Below are 19944 nucleotides of genomic sequence, written 5' to 3' on the forward strand. Positions count from 1 at the left end.
TGACAGATTTTATGTTCATGCATGCGCATAGACAGGGACGTATCATATCACTTTTGGCATTAATCTTTGTCGGACATCATTGAAAGTTGGCATAAGCATAGTCCCTATAGCAAAGATGTGTCCCGAAGAGTGACGTCATGATGACGTCATCAAGTGATTTATTATGGATTTATGAATAATTAATTTTTCTCATAGACTTTGTACCCAGCTTTCTCCACAAGTCTTTCCCCATACAACACTGATATTTCTTACTGAGTAGTTCTGAACTTCGGCTGAGAATTACTATGAGAAGGAAAAAGAAATCGTATGTTTTTATGCCTGTCATTTGATTGAAAATATTCCCAAGAGTTAGAATAGCAAGTAATATTTTATAAAAATGTTTCAGTTTAAAGGAAAATCACTAATTTAAAGGAGCAGTTTTTCTGCTGTGGGATTTTTAACCTATTGACTTTGTACACGTTTTCAAGCCACCATTTTCATAACTTGGCGATCTGGAATCGTCATCAAAGTTACAGCCAAGAAAGACCCTCATACAAAAATTATGCCAAGACTATGACATCATGAAGACGTCATCATCAAATGATTTATTATGGATTCATGAATAATTAATTTTTCTCATAGACTTTGTACACAGCTTTCTCCACAAGTCTTTTCCTATACAACACTGATATATCTTACTGAGTAGTTCTGAACTTCGGCTGAGAATTACTATGAGAAGAAAAAAGAAATCGTATTTTTTACGCCTGTCATTTGATTGAAAATATTCCCAAGAGTCAGAATATCAAGTAGTATTTGATAAGAATGTTTCAGTTTAAAGGCAAATCACGTATTTAAAGGTGCAGTTTTTCTGCTGTTGGATTTTTAACCCATTGACTTTGTACACGTTTTCAAGGCACCATTTTTATAACTTGGCGATCTGGAATCGTCATCAAAGATACAGCCAAGGAAGACCCTCATAAAAAAAATTCTGCCTAGACTATGACGTCACGATGACGTCATCACCTAATTTTTTATTGATTTTTGAAAATTTACGTACATATTGTGAAGTCTTATATCTACAGAAATGTAAGTCCGATTGGGATGAAACTTGGTATGTGGCTATACCAGGATGTGTTATAGATTAAAAATGAGGTGACGTCATGATGACGTCATCCTGAGATTTTATATGAATATTTATTTTTTTGGACCTTTTAGCCATATCTCCCGAACGCAAAATGCAAAATTCTTTTGACAGATTTTATGTTCATGAATATTCAGGGCATAATATTGATTAAAAAAAATCGTAATGCGGAAAAGCCCTATGTTCTGTTGCAAACAGACATAGACCTCTAGTTTATTTTTTTTTATTTTTTTTTTGGGATTTACGATTCATTTTGCTCACTCATCAACATTGCATGAAAATTCTTTTGAAGAACACTGCTTTTGATGAACTTATGGAGGATTATTCATGAAATGTGCCCTTCATTCATGAATTGTTCATGACCTGTTTCCTTTACTCATGAATTGTTCACGCAATACGTCCTTTCTTCATGGATTGTTCATGACCTGTGTCCTTGACTCATGAATTGTTCATGAGTTTGTCTTCATGGATTGTTAGTGAACTTTGTTTCCTTTATTCATGAATTGTTCATGAAATATGTCCATCATTTCAATTGACAAATTTGGATTAACTAGTTTCATGAAGTGTTCATGAAACATTATTGTCCATGATAATTCTTGAACATCGATTGTCTCATTTGTTGTTCAAGGACATTCATGAACTGTTCATGAATATTTTGAATAACTTTGATGGTCGTTCATGTACATGTACTTTAAGCAATGAACAATCACGAACAGTTCATGAACATTCATGAAAAGTCCATGTTCATTTCACCGGGGATTGTATCGATTGCCATAAAAAACAAAATCAAATCTGTAGCATTTGATTTTATATTGATTTTCAAAGATTAAATCTAGAAATCTTTGATTGCTTGTAATATGATACTTAATGACGTCATTGTGATGTCATTACCAGAAACCTCCAGAGCTATATTTCAGAGATGCCACAGGGTCTGCTTGAAAAAAACGGAACTGGGTCTGCTTGAAAAAAAAACGGAACGGCTGCTTGAAAAAATGGAACTTTTTTGTGTGTGAAAAAGCCACTCCGTGTCCGACACAAAGTCCCCGTTGTCATCTTTATCTTGTAGCCAAGCCAAGTTCTGTTTATTTTTTAATTTTGCTTCTATGGCCTTTAAAGCTGTCGGTTCGTTCAATCACTTTGACTTTTTCCATATTCCTAATATTTATTCTGCCTACCCGAATTTCCAACGTAATATTCGACACGGAACACGCACGATTCCACAACACTGCTGTCGGTGTACATGATCCTTGCACTACGCGATGCGCTCAACGAAAACATGGTTGGTACCCGCATTTTTTGTATTCACATATATCACTGCGATCGGAAACCACCGATAGCTGAAATGATAGACTTGATTTGTGCTTAGCACACAACATGCCCGCACGCGGTGAAGCACGCGCGAGGCGCCGTTGTATACTGCGTGCAAGTACGTTGGCCGCTTGTATCGCATGCAGGCTCAGCAACAACATACTAAAAGACTGTTTTTAAGACTACTTCAACGAACAACGTTGTGCCATGCGTGCGCCTAAATGTAGGCTCAATCAAGGTAAAAATCAACGCATTTCCACAGTTTTTCTTCTCTTTTTCTGGTTAATTTGACGGCCGGAAAAACCGTAATTTTGTGATTTTTTTTTAAAAACCGGAATTCCGGTTAAAACCGGAAAAGTGGCATCTCTGATATTTACTGTGCTGTATACAGCCATATCTTTATTATATCTATCACGGTATATTTTCTAGCAATTTTTTTAAGGTTTAAAGGTCTTTTTATTGTAACTTCCGGTCTGATGACGTAATCAATTTTTTTTTTCGCGCACAGGTGTTGTCTGCATTATGGTCATCATGTACATTAATTTTGAAGCGATTACCGCAAACTTCGCCACAGACATCAAGTGAAAATGCGTTTTTGACGGTTTTTTACCTGCCGCTAGAGGGCGCTCCAACAATTCATGTCGTCACCCATTACTTTTTTTGAAAGGTCAATCCAGGCAGACACTTAAATCGTTAAAAGCAAGTTCATATCTTTTTCAAACTTTTAAATTATTTTGCACTTCCGGTTTCGACCGGAAGGAAGGGTCACGTGATTTTACGCGCACAACATAAAATGAAGATCATGTATTACCATGTCGCTTCCCCCAAATTTCAGGTTACGGTCTCTCACGGTTGATTTTATATGGAATTTCAAAGATTAAATTTATTAAACTTTCAAGTGACGTCACGTGACCCATGATGGCGTCATGATTACGTAATTGCAAAAAAACACATCTGCGGTGGATTGGGCATTCATGTATTGACAAATGAAGTTCATATATGTTTCCATTTTTCCAAACAGTTCTGGAGAAGGATTTGCTGAGAATATGCTGAAAAGAACAAAAACAGTAAATTCTTACAAAACCAATAGGTGTTGGGCTCAAGGCCCAACACCTAATTAATCGCCCACATTCAGTGCAATACAGTGCAGGCATGAACCAGCGCATGCATGCAAATATGGACTTTGCTTTTTGTGCCCTTTTTTGTGTTTGAAGTAAAAAGGATTGCTCAAAATAACAACTAACTTTTTGAAATTTCCGCTCAGTGGATACTACATGTAGGCTTATACATTTTGAGGGGAAAAAAGGAGAAAACATGCATTTTGGGGAGTCTTGTTAACTGGATCGCGTAGCTAGTGCCACTTTGTTAAACAATCTTCAATGATTGTCTTGTTGCAAATGACACCCCATATCATCATGCTGAATAATTTCACAGGGTACTGTATTTGGTGCCAGAAGTTTCCGCTCAACGGATACATTTAGAGAGAGGAAAAAAGATAAAACATATGCACAATTTTTTGGGTCTTTTTAACTGGATTGCATAGCTAAAACACATAATCTTTAATGATTGTTTTGTTGCAAATGACACCACAGGGAATTTGGTGCCAGTCCAATCTCCACTTGTTTTATTAAAAGGCACGTTTCTAGGCATGTTTCCAGGAAATTGCAAACGTTCCTTCATATCTTGATATCCTTACTTTGCTTAGAAAGATAGTGCAGTTAAGTATACTCAAATTGTGGATCATATCAGGATCCATATATTTCAATCCATTATCCTAATTTAGGATTATGGCACACCCCGTAAAAGCAAGAGTCATTCCATGTACAGGTACATGCGTGCACATACTTGTACATGTACATGTACACGTAGTACATGTATACAGTATGTTTTTTGGAGGTCATGCTAATAAGTGAAAAGTCTGTTGACCCATATCTCAAAAACTAATGAGCCAAATAACCCCCCCCCCCCCCCCACAAAAAATAAAATAAGTTTGGGGGTTTGTCATACATGTGTATAATACATGTAGGCCAATCGTTACTCTAAATACCGGCACAATCTGGAGTGTGAGGGTCAGGTCAAAATCATGTTGAATTGACATGGAATGACCCATTAATGAGATGTGCTAGCGTGGTAAACTGATCCTGTGTTTTTAATTGGCCAGATGTTTTATGCACATACCGGTACACGTACGACACTATTTATGGGTGATGACATCACAGTAGTTACCCCTCAACAACATTTCTCAGAGAGGGGGTTTCCCCACACTGGGTCACATTGCACATCAATCTCACCTCTCTCAGCAATGAGCAATACCATGTACACGTAGTACATGTATACAGTACACATGTATGTTTTTTGGAGGTCATGCTAATAAGTGAAAAGTCTGTTGACTTTTTTGATCTCAAAAACTAATGAGCCAAATAACCCCCCCCCAAAAAAAAAATAAGTTTGGGGGTTTCTCATATAATACATGTAGGCCAATTGTTACACCAAATACCGGTGTCACATGAAAATCCGACTCTATGAAAATCGGACCCCTATTTCTCTATTATTGGTTGATCCCTCGCACATGACAGGTCACTCTCCCGAAACGATCCTAAAAATAGCATAGTATCGTACTCACGCGTGTGCAGTACTACCAATGAGTCCACATTTCATGGAGTCGGATATTCACGCTACACTGGCACAATCTAGAGTGTGAGGGTCAGGTCAAAAATCATGTTGAATTGACATAATGAGATGTGCTAGCGTGGTAAACTGATACTGTGTTTTTAATTGGCCAGATGTTTTATGTACATGCATACCTGTACACGTACGACACTATTTATGGGTGATGACATCACAGTAGTTACCCCTCAACAACATTTCTCAGAGAGGGGGTTACCCCACACTGGATCATATTGCACATCAATCTCACCTCTCTCAGCAACGAGCAATACCATTCAATACATGTTTGGACTTGGAACAGAGCCATTCATGAGCAATATTGTACTCCTTTCAACAGACCACGATAGCAATCTGAAGTAAACAGTGAATTGGCATTTAACTGTCATACTCATAACATACAATTTGCCAAGTGGTGAGCTGTCAACTACATGTAGTTTCACCGAGGGTTTTACAAGAGTTGAATACACCATTATGTTTGAGGACATCTGGGCTTATGTCAGTCTGGCACCATCACTACTGCTTCTCCTGACTTTGAGTGTTGTGTACCGGTACCTTCGTCATAAATGGCTGCAACCTCAAGCAACTCTAACTGCCCATGGCAAGACACAACAGAGGGATGGGACTAGTGTGACACCTAGTGCTACCCATGAGGGGGCAAGGGAGGGTGACAGACCCCAAAGTCTGCCCCTGAGTGTCAACTATCACTTCACTAGGCAGTGTAACTACTCCTGTGGGTTCTGTTTCCATACAGCCAAGACGTCTGACGTCTTGCCCATAGAGGATGCCAAACGAGGAATACAGATGCTGCAAGATGCAGGTTGGTACCATTTGCAGTGACTGCAATTGTTCACAAATTGTCATAATTGTTATCAAGTGATCACAAGTTATTTCAAACCAATCACAGGCCATCCAGTACCAAGTCTTAGTCACAAGCTACCGGTATTCAAATGCACTGTGACGAAGGCATTCCTTAGTCCATGTTCATCCATGTTACTTGTGACCTACATGTACATGTATTCCTCATGATTTGACTTATCACCAATCGGCAATTTCAAGAACATGTACTTGTTGCTGATTTGTACTGTAACTGGCTTGATTGTCAAAAATTTGTGATTGTGCAGTTTGGTGTTTTTTTGTCCCATTATTTGCTTGTACTGTACCGGTACTTCTACTGAATATACAACCAAGATGCTCCTATTTCACTCAACTGTTGACAAGTATACCACACAGCCACGGGTAGCATAGTCAGGTTTAATGTCCGAGGGGGTGGGGGGGGGGGGGGGGGGAGAGAGAGAGGGAGGGGTGGGGAATAAGCCCCTTGATGTTAGAATGTTTCATTGGTCAAATTATGAGTTGATGGAGCCTGGATGTGTCCATGCCAAATTCAAGTTTACTTGTACAATTCATGTATTGGCTCTTTGCACGGTTATTGTCGGAAAAAATGTTGCACTGGTAAGCCTGAGTACATCAAGAAAGAGTCCTTGTTTGGGATATTACCGAAGTGTAACATTCATCATGCATTTTCTTTTGTAAGGGTACCGGTACATGCATGTAAGTGCTGAATGGTTGGGTTTTTTTTACCCATGACTGTGAACACACAATTTACAAATTATGTATTTCATATTAACACTTTCTTTCTAATCAAGAAAACTAGGAAAAAAATATTACAATTAATTGTTTGTAATCTGGAGAAAGAATGAGTGTCAAGGAAATAAAAACTGCTACGCAGTACTGTATGTACATGTAGGGGAATCCCCTATTTTGAGAAACATCACATGAGAAATCTGCATGAGTCATTAAAGTGGGGTAACAACACAGACACAGGGAATGTCCCTCAACCATATTCTGTACGACAACGAAATATCAATCAGCGAAAATGACATTTCTCTGTACAAGGAGCATCTCTTTATTCCAACCATTGTCTGTGCCAGTCTCTATTTTGAAGTCACATACCGGCTTTAGCTGAGACCATAGTGAGTGCCTTCACGGATATTTTACGTGAAGATGGTGAATTTGCATGTCCTGTTAATAGAAAATAAATAGCAATGAAGCTGCATTAAATGATAGATTCACTGCAATTTTGAAACTGATCGAAAAGCCCTGTGAAGACAGGGTTGATGAAATGCAGTCACCTGACCTTGTTACTTGTTCTCATACAGTTGAGGTGGTACATGTAAATAAGATGAGTTTACACTTAGTGTTGTGTGTATGTAACCATATTCAGAGTTTTTGGCATGATCAGAATCCACATTTGTATTGTACATGTAAAGTGTATGTTGGATGGATGCTCTGTATTAACTACAGACCAGTGTTGTAGTACTCGTACTCGGTACTCGTATTTGAGTACTACTCAAGTACTTTTTTTGGAGTACTTGTACTCGTACTTGTACAAGAATGTCAAAGTACTCGTACTCGATATGACAGTACTCGTACTCGAATAGCAAAGAACTCGTACTCGCACATGTCGAAATTGTACTCGATCATCAAAGTAGTCGTACTCGAATAACAGTACTCGATAAAACAAAGTACTCGTACTCGAATAGCGGTGCTCGATAAAAAAAAATGCAGTATATCACTTACGTTACTACGGCTTATTTTATCGATACCGGTACTTTCAGTTTCAGAGAAATCGAAATTTTCTCTACTCTATGCATGTCCGGACAAACACAATGAACAGCTAGCCGTGACTGGGTCTGTATGTAGGTCTGACTGGGCCTGGGCCTGGACCAAATACGCACTATGACCCATTTGCCATGTACACGTATGTGGGCACAATGGCCAATCATTGTACACACTGTATGCCAAGGTGTTCATCAAAATGGTTGTACATGTACGATTAACTTGGGAGACTGGAGCAAAGCCGTTTTCTGAACCCTGGATTCGGTACTATAATGCGGGTCCAGCCCCATTGCCAATCTGCATGACTGGAGAAAGCTAAGACACAGCTGAAGCCGAGGTTTGAAAAACGGCCCCTAGTCTGGATACGGCAGCAGGTTCACAGCGGCCTAGCCTTAAACAGAGGCCTATGAATGGGAAGCAGACTAAATGCGTAGACAACAAGAAATGCGACTCGCCCAATTTTTTTGCATGCATGTTGCATGTGTACTTTTTACGTGTACGTGTACCGTCAACGTTCACTTACGCTTGCCTGTGTGGTTGATTTCGTCTGAAAGGACAACTTGGCTCAGAATGTATGCTTGCATAGGAGGGTTGAAGGAATAAAAAAGATTTTTGTACAACAACTTTTGTAAGAACACTCAGAACAGTGGTTGAAACTAAGTGGAAATAAAGAAATCTTTTCTCAGCCATTTGAATGCTTGTTGTACTCTAGCCCGCGGGAACGGGGGTGCTGTGGGTGCTGCAGCACCCCCAACTTTTTGGATTTGGGTGCTACTACCGGTATGCTTCAGCTTCCCCTACTCCCGGGCAAAAACGTGTTCCAGCCAGCAGTGTTCTACGACGATGAAATTGCGCTGCTACGCTATGCATTATGCTTGCTCTACAAATATCTCCTTTTTTGCAGCGTAGTATAAACGAGTCCTGTTTATTACGTCACGATTTACTATGTTTTGTTTGCTGCCCCCAACGACGACTTTTACACAAATTGCACGTTCGGGTCGAAACAGGACCTGAAAAACAGCTCTCAAAAGTACCTTTTGTACTCATTTCATGACAGACACAATAGTCGTTTTTATTTCATCACACCTTAGGCTACATATACCTGAAAAATGACGGAAATGTCTTCGAGCATTCCACAACCTCTTTAATGGACTGCATTGAGATTGTAACATGTGTGTTAGTATTCATCGTACACCGTAAATCACTTAACTATTGGTACTGTTTTAAAATCAAATTCCATGTTGCCCTTGTATTTTTGGGACCACTCAGGTCGCGTGATCTTAAAGTAGGGAAGCTGTAGGGAGACCAAGTGGGCCCTCAGTTGTTTACGTCCAAAAGATTTGCAAGTGATTTGCATATTTTCATGAAACACTTTGATTTGCATAATGTGACCTTTGTGCTTCTTGCACAAAGGCAACTTGTAACAAGTTTTCTTCTGTGGGTTTCGAACGGAGAAGACCGACATATATTTGTCTCCAAAAATTCTCTTCATTTTGTAGGGATAGCATGGCACCCTACAAAATATTTCATAGAAACTTCCCAGTGAGTATTGTTGTGGTTTATCATCATTTTGTGAGAGAAACTGTATTTTCGGGACGGGGTGATTTGAATTGTACTATATTCTGTAGCGCATGTATACACAGTACATGCAGCTATGCCATGTGTTAAACTTTGACACCCGTTGTATTCATTGTGCATACTATGGACTAGAATACTTGAAGTGTTGTCTTGTAAGATTTCAGGAGATCATAGTCGTCATTGTCCGCTTTAACTACATGTAGAGGACCGTTCCTCCTTCCCTCCCCCTTAATTGACATGGGTACTGGTTCACTTCAAAATGGACACTTAAAGCCCTAAGGAAGTTTTTAAGTAAAAATGTGAGGAAATTGCAAGGGAAATCCCAAAATCTATGCACCATTTAAATGTATGCTCCATTTAAATCAGTGTACAACATAGAATTCTATTATTTTTCACAAGAAAGGAGTGACCTTCTTTAGCCTTGGACTGATCACTACAATGATCAGATAACCACTGGCATCAAAACAGGATTTATTGCCTTACATGTAAAGCATTCTAAAAATTGTTTTCATTCAGTCTGTAGTCTACCTTCAGTTGAAGTAAGGCCACATAAAAAAAAAATGGTGCTCGTCCCAGCCCGCCCCTATGAAAACAGCCCGCATTGATTTTTTTTCTAAATTTAATTTATTAAAAAAAAAAAAACATAAAACAGCATTTTCAATTTCAACGATCTTTTTAAAATCCAAAATAGTTGAAGACAGGTTGTTCAACAACTTGACAAAATACCTTAAGCACCTACTGGCTTCTCCACATGTCAAAGACCAACTACTGAGGCTTCAATGGAACTCACGATCATTTTTGGAGCTGCTGAAATCAATGGAATTTAACCAGTTTGGATCATTCACGGTGCACACTTTTTCAGCTTCCATTTTGAAAATATGCATTCCCGAATAGCCCTGTCTGAACTAATGGTTCGGAAGCGACTGCAACCACACTTTCCATAAACCTGGTTATGTCCAACTGTAGCCAGGCGATTCAGACACGCCAATCACACTCCGTGGTTGCTATCATGTGACCAGTAGATGCCGTGTATGCCAGCGCTAGCCAATCATTTCTAGGGCTGTGCATCGGAACCGGGTACCCGAGTACCCGACCATTAATGTCAGGAACCGGTTCCAGATTATGGAATTGAGTACCCATAACCAACTTTGCAAATTACTTGGTAACTTCTCAGTCAATGAACAAGAAATGTTTCAAATGTCAGTGGGAACATTTCAAAATGAAAAACAGGATACATGGAAAACCAAAACCAATTTCACGTTTTAAGATGCTTGCGAAAGTTGCAGTTTCCATCACATACATGTAGCTAAAGAGCTCACTGTATACACCCTAAATGTATCTAGCTGTATTGCCGCATCGATGTGGTAGTATTATCATGCGGACCTTTATGAACAATCTGAACATCAACTTCCCAGATTTGAATTTTTGGTTTGGGTTTCTTTAATGGGTACCTGGGAACCCATATTTTTTCTATAAGGTACCCAGTTCCTGAACTACCCATAAATGCACACCCCAAATCATTTCACGAAATAGTTGGTGATCTAATGGTCACGTGATCGTGACCACGGAGTGTGAATGGCCCGTCTCAATCACCTAGCTACGGTTGGCCATAACACATGCGTCTATGGAAAGTGTGGCTGCAGCCATTTTGGCTGAATCCATTAATAGGAGCACTGCATACCGGTACATGTATTTTAAAAATGGAAGCCGAAAATGTGTCCACCGTGAATGATCCAAACTGGTTAAATTCAATTTGCGGCTCCAAAATGATCGTGAGTACCATTGAAGCCCAAGTAGTTGGTCTTTGACGTGTGGAGAAGCCAGTAGGCGCTTTATAAGGTAGTTTTGTCAAGTCTTTGCTGTGATTTTAGCAACTTTTGAGGTGAATGGTCTTTAAGAATACCGATTGGCAAAAAAATATTTACTCTCTGTGGGGCGCTAGCTACGACAGACCAAATCCAAAAATTATAAAACAAGGAGGTCTAGCGCCCCAGTTAGTGGGTCTAGGTTAAACCAATTCAAAACATGAAAATTTCTCAAACCCTATGTTTTATAGTGATTTGGGTGTTTTTGTAAATTACTACATAACAATGCATCTGTGACCTGAGTAAAGAAACAATATCATTTTGAGGAGAAACAATTCTTCATATTTTGCATTGTCAACAAAACTCATTGAATAGGCCTATTTAAACCCACCCCCCCCCCAAAAAAAAGCCCACTCGACCCAAGAATTTTGGGGGAAAAAAGGATGCTGACCTTTTTTTATTTTTTATGTGGCCTAAGGTACAATTGTGCGCTGTACAATGACAGGGTATTATGGTTGGCAGATTTGATTGTATTGGAATTGAACAATTACCGGTAGTCCAAAACTCTGTTATACATGTAGATCTTTCCATCGATGATGTACTGTCTAGTTTTCATTTACCACACCCTACGAGTACTTTGGGTACTGTTGGCAGCCAAATTGTGTGAAAGAATTGTTTGAGTCTCAACAACACTCTGTGAGTGTGTGAGTGTGAAAACTCAGCACAGCTGACTGGTGGTGTCACTTCACGATAAAAACTGTTCCTCTACTGGTAAACTGCTGGCTGGCTAAATTCAAGACATGTATGACATGTTTGAAAACATCTGGATGTCTGTCAATGTAAAACACTACACGACGACTGCATTTTCTCTGTTTCTGACATGCTACTTTCTGCGTAAATGGCTGCAACCTCAAGCCAATGTGGCTGCTTACAGCAAGACAAAACAGAGGGAGGGGGCAAAGGAGGGTGACAGACCCCAAACTCTGCCCGTGAGTGTCAACTATCACTTCACTAGGCAGTGTAACTACTCCTGTGGGTTCTGTTTCCATACAGCCAAGACGTCTGACGTCTTGCCCATAGAGGAAGCCAAACGAGGAATACAGATGCTGCAAGATGCAGGTTGGTATGGTATAAGTGCATCGCAACTGTCAGTACTAGAATGTGGGTGTAAGAAGTTGAAAAGACTTAACATATTCATCTATTTATGAACCATCACTGCCATACAGTACACAAGCACGTTTTTCAACAGGATGACTATTGGTACAGTATATTAGATTCAACATGTGATTTTTGTCTATTTTGTTTAAACATATTTGCCTACAGTGAAGTACATGTACATGTAGGAAAATGTTTCTATAACTGATCCACATGACCGTATATAGCTTGGAGATGGTGTTGGGGAATCCCACTGCACAACATACATTCTGTGCCAAGTTGTCCTTGCAGTCAAAATCAATCAAGTGACTGTTTTCAACAGTTAAGAATTCCCAGCCTACATAAAGCAGGATTGCCTGGATGGGACTGTTTACATTGTAAGTAACTTGCTACCTTGCTTTGACTCCGGGTGAGAGATAACAGTTGTAACCACAACTTACCTGCTTTGTCTGTTGACCCAGTTTGACTAGTCAAAGCGCTTACTTGACATGTGATCTGACTGCTGGTGACTAGCCTTTGTTAAAAGTATAGGAGGGGAAGTGGAAGTGAAGTTTGACTGTCTGTGACTGTTTATAGCAGGAGGGTTAAGGGAAATTGTCAGTGTTGAACTGCTGCAGTCCATGTCATATCATGTGTAGTGTGGCAATGCTTGCTTCTTTTGATTGTCTTCGTAGAAAACTTATACCAGTAGGCCTACTCTTTGGAAGTTTATGACATTACTGAATATTCATGAGCCTAGCTGGCTAGACTGATCCTGCACACTGCAACAACAGGTGCACCTCTCAATCTTCTCCCCAGGGCTCACTTTATATTCTTCTTCCTTACAAGTGCAGATTTCGTGGTTGAAGATAAAGGCACTGCCAGAAACACCGGGGAGAACCCCTTCTCTTAAGGCCTTTTCACACTGCACAGCCAATCCCCGGGAAATAAATCCCCGGGATATTCCCGGGGATTTTTTACCCCACCAACACCCCAGCAACCGTTCACACTAGACACATTTGATAACTCCCGGGGACACTATTTCCCGGGAATATGCACGATCGTTTCACACTCGCAATCAAACCCCAGGAATTGTGCAAAAGTTTTTAGGCTGACAGTCGGCTATTAATTTCGAGAAAACTTTCAGTTTCTCGTTGATGATGACGTTGAGAAATACGCATCGAGAATTGCTACCTACCTATCCCCCGACGGACACGGAGCCGGCACGGCGCCCGGCCAATTAACCCGCTCTTCCGAGCCGGGCCGCACCGGCGAAGTACGATGAAATGTTCCCGCATGCATTGTTGGGAGCATGCCATAAAAACAAACAGGCCTCTTTTTACTACCAATCTTATCAAATTTTTATTTTTAGCAACGACTTTGCAACGTCAAAAAATCAACTTTTCCATCGCAATTTTCTTCGGAAAACATAAGGCAATTCGCCTTGCATCATATGGACGGATCATCCAATGATACCGTAACTAAAGGGGTGCTTTTAATACCCTTTTTAAAGTTTTACATCGTTTCTCGAATAAATTCTTAACAAAAATTATATTGTGATGTTGAGGAGCTTCTTTTCTAACATTGAAATGTTTCGAACTTCATTAAGAGAATTTTGTATAATTTTGGAAATGCTGGTAAATATTCTTTAAAAAAAAAGAATATGGTACACCCCTACAGTAAATGGGGTGATCCACATTGGTGACGCAGTACTGCAGCTCAGCACGTGCATCGAAGAAATTTTTAATGGAAAATGCATGTACACGTACGTTGTTGGATGACAGTTGTCTGTTTTGGAGGATAAAAGTGGGTGAGATTTTCCAGGCGTAGCGTACGCGAATTAGTTGGGAGTCTTTCAGCTGGAAAATTATCATGGATAATGCCTACATGTTCGTTCAAACGTTGCTGGAAAATGGTTATGTTTTTGAGGATAAAAGTTGCATTCAAGGCGCTGCGAACTGAAGTTGTGAGTATTTCAGTCACGCGACGGCCCGATCGACAAACTGAACACCGTTTGCATTGCGATTTATTTCCAAAAGTTCGGAGCACTTGAATATTGTGTCGCAAAATGCGATCGATACAGGGGGAAAAAAGGTGGGGTAAGTTCAAACCCGCCGACGTTCACACTAGTTGCTTTTCCCCGGGTAATACGTAAAACCCCGGGGATTTCTCCTCTAACCCTACTCCCGAGCAGGGGTAAAAAATTCCCGGGGAAAAGCTTTTCCCCGGGAATTCCCCGGGGATTTTTTTGTAGTGTGAACAGACCGACCGAAATTCCCCGGCAATTTCCCGGGGAATTGCCGGGGAAATCGTCTAGTGTGAAAGCCCCTTTAGCGATAAGTGTACTGGGTTCTTTAACGTGCATTACACAATACACGGGACCTATGGCTTTACCGGTACGTCCCATCTGAAGGACGAAGCAATAATGGTTAAGTGTCTTGCTTAAGAACACAAGTGTCAAGACCGGGACTTGAACTCACTCTGCTGATCAGAAACACCAGAGCTTGAGTCCGTTGCTCTTAACCGCATGGCCATGACATTCATGTCAGTGCATGCATGTCAGACTTTTGTCAGTTGCACAACTGATCTGTATTTATTCTTAGGCTCCAACCAACGTGTACATGTATGCACTACATGTACGGTATGTTTGGTCCATTATTTCTTTAGGAGACTAGGACTCCCTTAATCCTGTCTTGATGTGCTTCAATGCATTCAGGTGCGTGTGGGGTCATCACACACAATTTGTCTGCAACACTGTCTTCCTATCTACATGTACACTGTCTTCCTACAATATTGTGTGAGTGTCGGCAAATGCAATATGCCGCAAAAAAATAGCGTGTCATATTGTCCAACAGTGTCCTAAATCCCCTGCTTTGAGCAGCACCCCCAATAGTTAAATGTTGTGCAGCCCCCCCCCCCCCTTCTTATTTTGGAGCAGCTGGGTGATTGGATAATTCCTTTCCACCTACTACATGTAGCATGGAGGGTTCGTTAAAGTGAAAACGTTTTTTTGTGCTACAAAAAATTCTCCAAATGAAGAACACAATACTGTTTCTTCCCTCCACTCTGCAAATGTTTTTATATGATTTTTAGTACATGTAAGTTTCTTTCTTTTTGTCTTTTTCTTTCTTGCCAACACAGGCATGCAGAAGATCAATTTCTCTGGTGGTGAACCATTCATTGTTCAGCGAGGCAAATTTGTTGGGGAACTTGTACGATTCTGCAAGGTTGACCTCAAGCTTCCCAGTGTCACCATAGTCAGCAATGGTAGCCTGATATCCGAGAAATGGTTCGAAAAATATGGTAAGGCTGAAGCACAAATATCCAAGATATGAGAATACAAATTTTGAGAAGCCTACTGTATGACCTTGTTGTTAGCCAACCTTTTGAAAAGTAACAATCCATACCAAACGTCAGACATCAATAAAGCATTTCAACGCTAGTGTAAAGTTACATTGATTTGCACACTTAATAAACAACTGAGTCAACAGAAACATGCTCAATATTCAATACTGATCCACTGTTTTAAAAAAAACTGACAATATAGTCCTTGATAGATGATCATTATGAAATCTCAAAGTTTCCCCAAGTCCAAACACACTCAATATGAAAATTCAAGATTTAGTGTTCTTGACTGGTTTTTTTTTTTCCAGAGTGGGATGAGTTAAATGTTTAGTGACTCAGCCTCGAAAAGAGACTAACTGACTTGGAATTAATATGATAGGAGTCAACGTGAAGTTGAAAGTGTCCTCTGATTAAATTTGAGGCAAACACTTGTAAAATTGAAATTTGTATGGTTTCTATAACATACTACTGCCGTTTCATGTTTTATTCTCTCTCAGGTGAATACCTTGACATCTTGGCTATTTCCTGTGACAGCTTTGATCCAGAGGTCAACGAGCTGATTGGACGACAGCAGGGCAAGAAGAACCACCTTGACAGTTTGAGGCGTGTCCGAGACATGTGCTCAAAATACAAGGTACTGTACAGTTACCGTAGACCCACACAGTGCAAGCGTAGAAAAAAAAACCCTGAGAAATAATATCAGCCCAACCGAAGTCATCCTTTAGTTACATAAATTCTACTCCGAGAATGAAAAATAAGTTAGAAAATTTGATATTCAATTGTTCACTCTAACATCAGTCTTGAAGGAGAGTTGTTTTTTTTTCCCGCTTTTGTTTAGGTAGTTATGACCCACTGTTTCCATACATGTGTAATACTCAAAATAGCTCACTGTTTTCACATGTATGTAATATATCATACAGCAGAGTTAAGAAGTTGTTTACATTTTCTTTTTGTTTTCGAGGGATGTCATTTTCATTTTTTCGAGACGGTACATTTTCCTCACTAGGTTGCATTCAAGATCAACAGTGTGATTAACACACACAACAAAGGCGAGGATATGGCTGACTACATTACTGACCTGGATCCAGTCAGATGGAAGGTTTGTACAGTAAACATGAATAAGGCACAATACCCCGTTTGCAGTTACCCCACCCAACCTAGAAAATCATGGAGAACCTACATGTAAAGTTGAACAAAGAAATTGTCTGGAGCAGTTTTGAACCTGCGACCTCCAGATTGCCATTCCAGAGCTCTACCAACTGAGCTATCCTGTCCTCTGTTGGCCGTTCCCCAATTTTGTCAATTTCTTTGTTCAAGGGGCACTTATTCAAAAAATAGAACTAACGAATAAATACTTACATTGTGTATGCAGCTCCAACTCTAGTTTTTGCGGATATTGTCTTGCATTTTTTTTTTGGAAATTTTATTTCATTTTTTTGTAAGTTGGTCAGCAGTGCAGTCTTGCCGCGCCTTGCAACAAAGCCTATAAACAGCACAGCAAAGTGAGCAGAAAGAACAATTGATTCAGATTGACTACGGCCATGTCCACATAACAATGAGGCTGCTGATATTACCATTATCTCACAACAGTGCAACTATTTTGTCCTATCAAAAACGCTTCTCAACAACATTTGGACGTCCAAAACTCACAAACGATTACCACTAGCATATTTCTTGCAGTTTCTAGTAGTTGTGTAGACTGGTTCCCTCCAAATAAAGATGATAACTGGATTAGCATAAGGAATGGGAAACAGCTCATACTTGGCGAACCACTGCGTGAAATATGTCACACAAACCTTTTTTTTAAAACTAAATTGAAGATGTCAGCAAGCAATTTCACTAAACTGGTATCGTCCAGTTACAAGTCAGTTTGAATACATGATGTGCTCCTAAGGGAACTGAGATGGTCTTACATGTATGAATGGTTTACAAACCTTTTTTGCCACATTTACAATTCTAAAGATATTGTTTTTGGAGTTGTTTACAAAACTGTTTATTTCCTGCTCAGGTTTTCCAGTGTCTTTTGATTGGTGGAGAGAATAGCGGGGAAGATGCCCTGCGACACGCTGAGTCTTACGTCATCAGTCCTGAAGAGTTTCAGGCATTTCTTGACAGGCACAAAGACGTGAAATGCTTGGTACCAGAGTCCAATGAGAAGGTATCAGCATATATTTTGTCAATGAATCTAGGGGATCTCATATTGTGTAGTCCATTTTCCAACTTATTGGTCTTATCTTTCGTTCCCTTCATTTTCGCTAGCGACGGCAGTCGTAATTCATAAGATGCCCTGGACAACCCTTACCAATTTTACACTCACCGTCAGCCAATTAGATCCTCTGTGTAGACATTTTCCTATGCACTGAATATTCCGATTTCTGGAATTACAGGGTCATCAGTGTTAGCCAATAGGAGAGCACTTTTCAGAAAAGCAAAGCGCACTGCCATTTTGATTGGTAGGAGATCAATTCTGGTTCAGCTTTTGTAAAGAGCGATCTGATTGGTCAGAAATTATGTCAGTCCATATTAGGAACTGGTCATGAATAATAAAACTCATTAGTTCAAAAAATGAGAAACATATGGGACTTGGTTTACAGGGGTACCCTGGCTCTAGAGACGGCATGATCTACACATACTTGAGCAAGACAGGCAGTACAATATCTTCATGTATTTTGTATCCTGCAAAGTTCTTTATTTTCTTTAAATTATTTTCTTTTTAACACAGATGCAGAACTCCTACCTCATACTTGATGAATATGTAAGTATCTACCATATTAATTAAATATTATCACTACTATTACATTCAGAGATCAATAAACTGGTAACCCTACCACTGCAATTAGTAAGGCACATTTTAGTGCCGAAATGAATTTAAAAATTATGGAATGGGAAAGCATGGAGCAATTAAAAAACTGTTTAGCTCCTGCAAAGGATAGCCAAACTTTGGCAATTGTGCAGAAGTAAGCAGTTTTAAGCAGAACTCATTAGCACAATTTACCGGTATTCCCTGATGAATGCATGCAATCACACAGTGCTGGGGCAGAGTTGGGCGAGACAGGGAAGCACAGGTAAGGTGGACTGGTAGTTCTCTGGGACTAATGGGCAAGACCCCCCCCCCCAAAAAAATTGTGTGTTTAATATGGTAACCCAACCTATGTACATGTACGGTACCTGGATTTTTGGCAGCCTCTTTGCCACATTTGGCCAATTTTGTTTTTAATTTTGGTTAATTAAACAGAATACCATCAAAGGTAACCATATAAGTAAACAAAGTCAGTATAAAAGACCGACTAACATGACTAACGAACATACATGCAAACAAAAACTTACAAAGTAAAATCCTTTTCCTACCTACCTACCTGGATAATTTGTAGGGCGTTACTGCTAACACTCAAAGTGTCCGGCCTAAATTTAATTTAAGTACTACCGGTATAACTGGTAATTATTGTCTGATACTTTTGTTTAAAGGCATCTTTTGTGAAACAAAATCAACATGACTTACTCTCTGGTTTTGGGATGGAAAAAATCAATACGTATAGGTACGTGTACAGTAGGCACAACATTAGACCCTTGACATTTGCAATCGACAAATAAAACATATTCTGTCTGGTTGCATTTCTAACATTTCAACAGATGAGATTCCTGGACTGCACGAAAGGCAACAAGGACCCTTCCAAGTCTATCCTAGACGTGGGGGTGACTGAGGCACTCAAGTTCAGCGGATTCGATGAGCAGATGTTCCTCAAGAGAGGAGGGAAGTACACATGGAGTAAAGCAGACATGAAGTTGGAATGGTAACCGAATCACCAGTCAGAGGTACACATACACTTGAAAGCATGTGTACTGAAGTGGTTTACCATGCTTCCAAAACCTACTAGTACCAGGAGTATGTGAACAATTTGTTTCCCACACACGATAAACGCCATTTTGTTTTCTTTAAGAATCCTGCCCTCTCCTGGTTGCTTAAAGTCAGTATCGATGGCTGTTACATTGTGTACAGTACATGTATGTATTTTTTTGAACACAATTTGAAAAATACACTAAAGCGAAAATGTAGAAAAAGCTGTAATACTGATAAATGTTAACTACATGTACCTTTTCATAACTGTGCAAGTTTGTCACTTTTTTCAAATGGATATATCGTCTGTTGGATATTTAACTCTTTGTTTCATAGCTTTGTTTGAAGTAAACCAGTTATCTCCCTAACCTTACATATATGCAAGTCTTAAGGTAATTTTCTAGGAGCCTTCCTGATTCCTCCAAAATCCTCCAATCTACAGGAAACCCAACAGCGTATTCTTTAGCTTTCAAATCAGATTACAATAGATCAAGCCCTACTTAAAGGTAGAGGACATCATTTGCAGCTATCCA

General features: G+C 39.8%; 1 protein-coding gene across 2 annotated transcripts; it reads left to right on the forward strand.

The window, feature by feature from the left end:
• The first annotated feature begins 5226 nt into the window (after positions 1 to 5226).
• On the forward strand, positions 5227 to 19583 carry LOC119740922 (radical S-adenosyl methionine domain-containing protein 2-like). Of its 2 annotated transcripts, none has more exons than XM_038216408.1 (7): positions 5227 to 5912; positions 15373 to 15534; positions 16074 to 16210; positions 16583 to 16675; positions 17585 to 17734; positions 18299 to 18331; positions 19207 to 19583. In XM_038216408.1, exons 1-7 carry the CDS (start codon positions 5567 to 5569, stop codon positions 19369 to 19371), a joined length of 1086 nt encoding a protein of 361 aa, XP_038072336.1. In that variant the 5' UTR covers positions 5227 to 5566; the 3' UTR covers positions 19372 to 19583. The 2 variants fall into 2 exon arrangements, with proteins under 2 accessions (XP_038072336.1, XP_038072337.1); XM_038216409.1 differs by lacking the exon at positions 5227 to 5912 and adding an exon at positions 11671 to 12216.
• The last annotated feature ends 361 nt before the right edge of the window (positions 19584 to 19944 follow it).

The sequence above is a fragment of the Patiria miniata genome, unplaced genomic scaffold, assembly GCF_015706575.1.
Source record: "Patiria miniata isolate m_02_andy unplaced genomic scaffold, ASM1570657v1 HiC_scaffold_5, whole genome shotgun sequence".
Lineage (NCBI taxonomy): Eukaryota > Metazoa > Echinodermata > Asteroidea > Valvatida > Asterinidae > Patiria > Patiria miniata.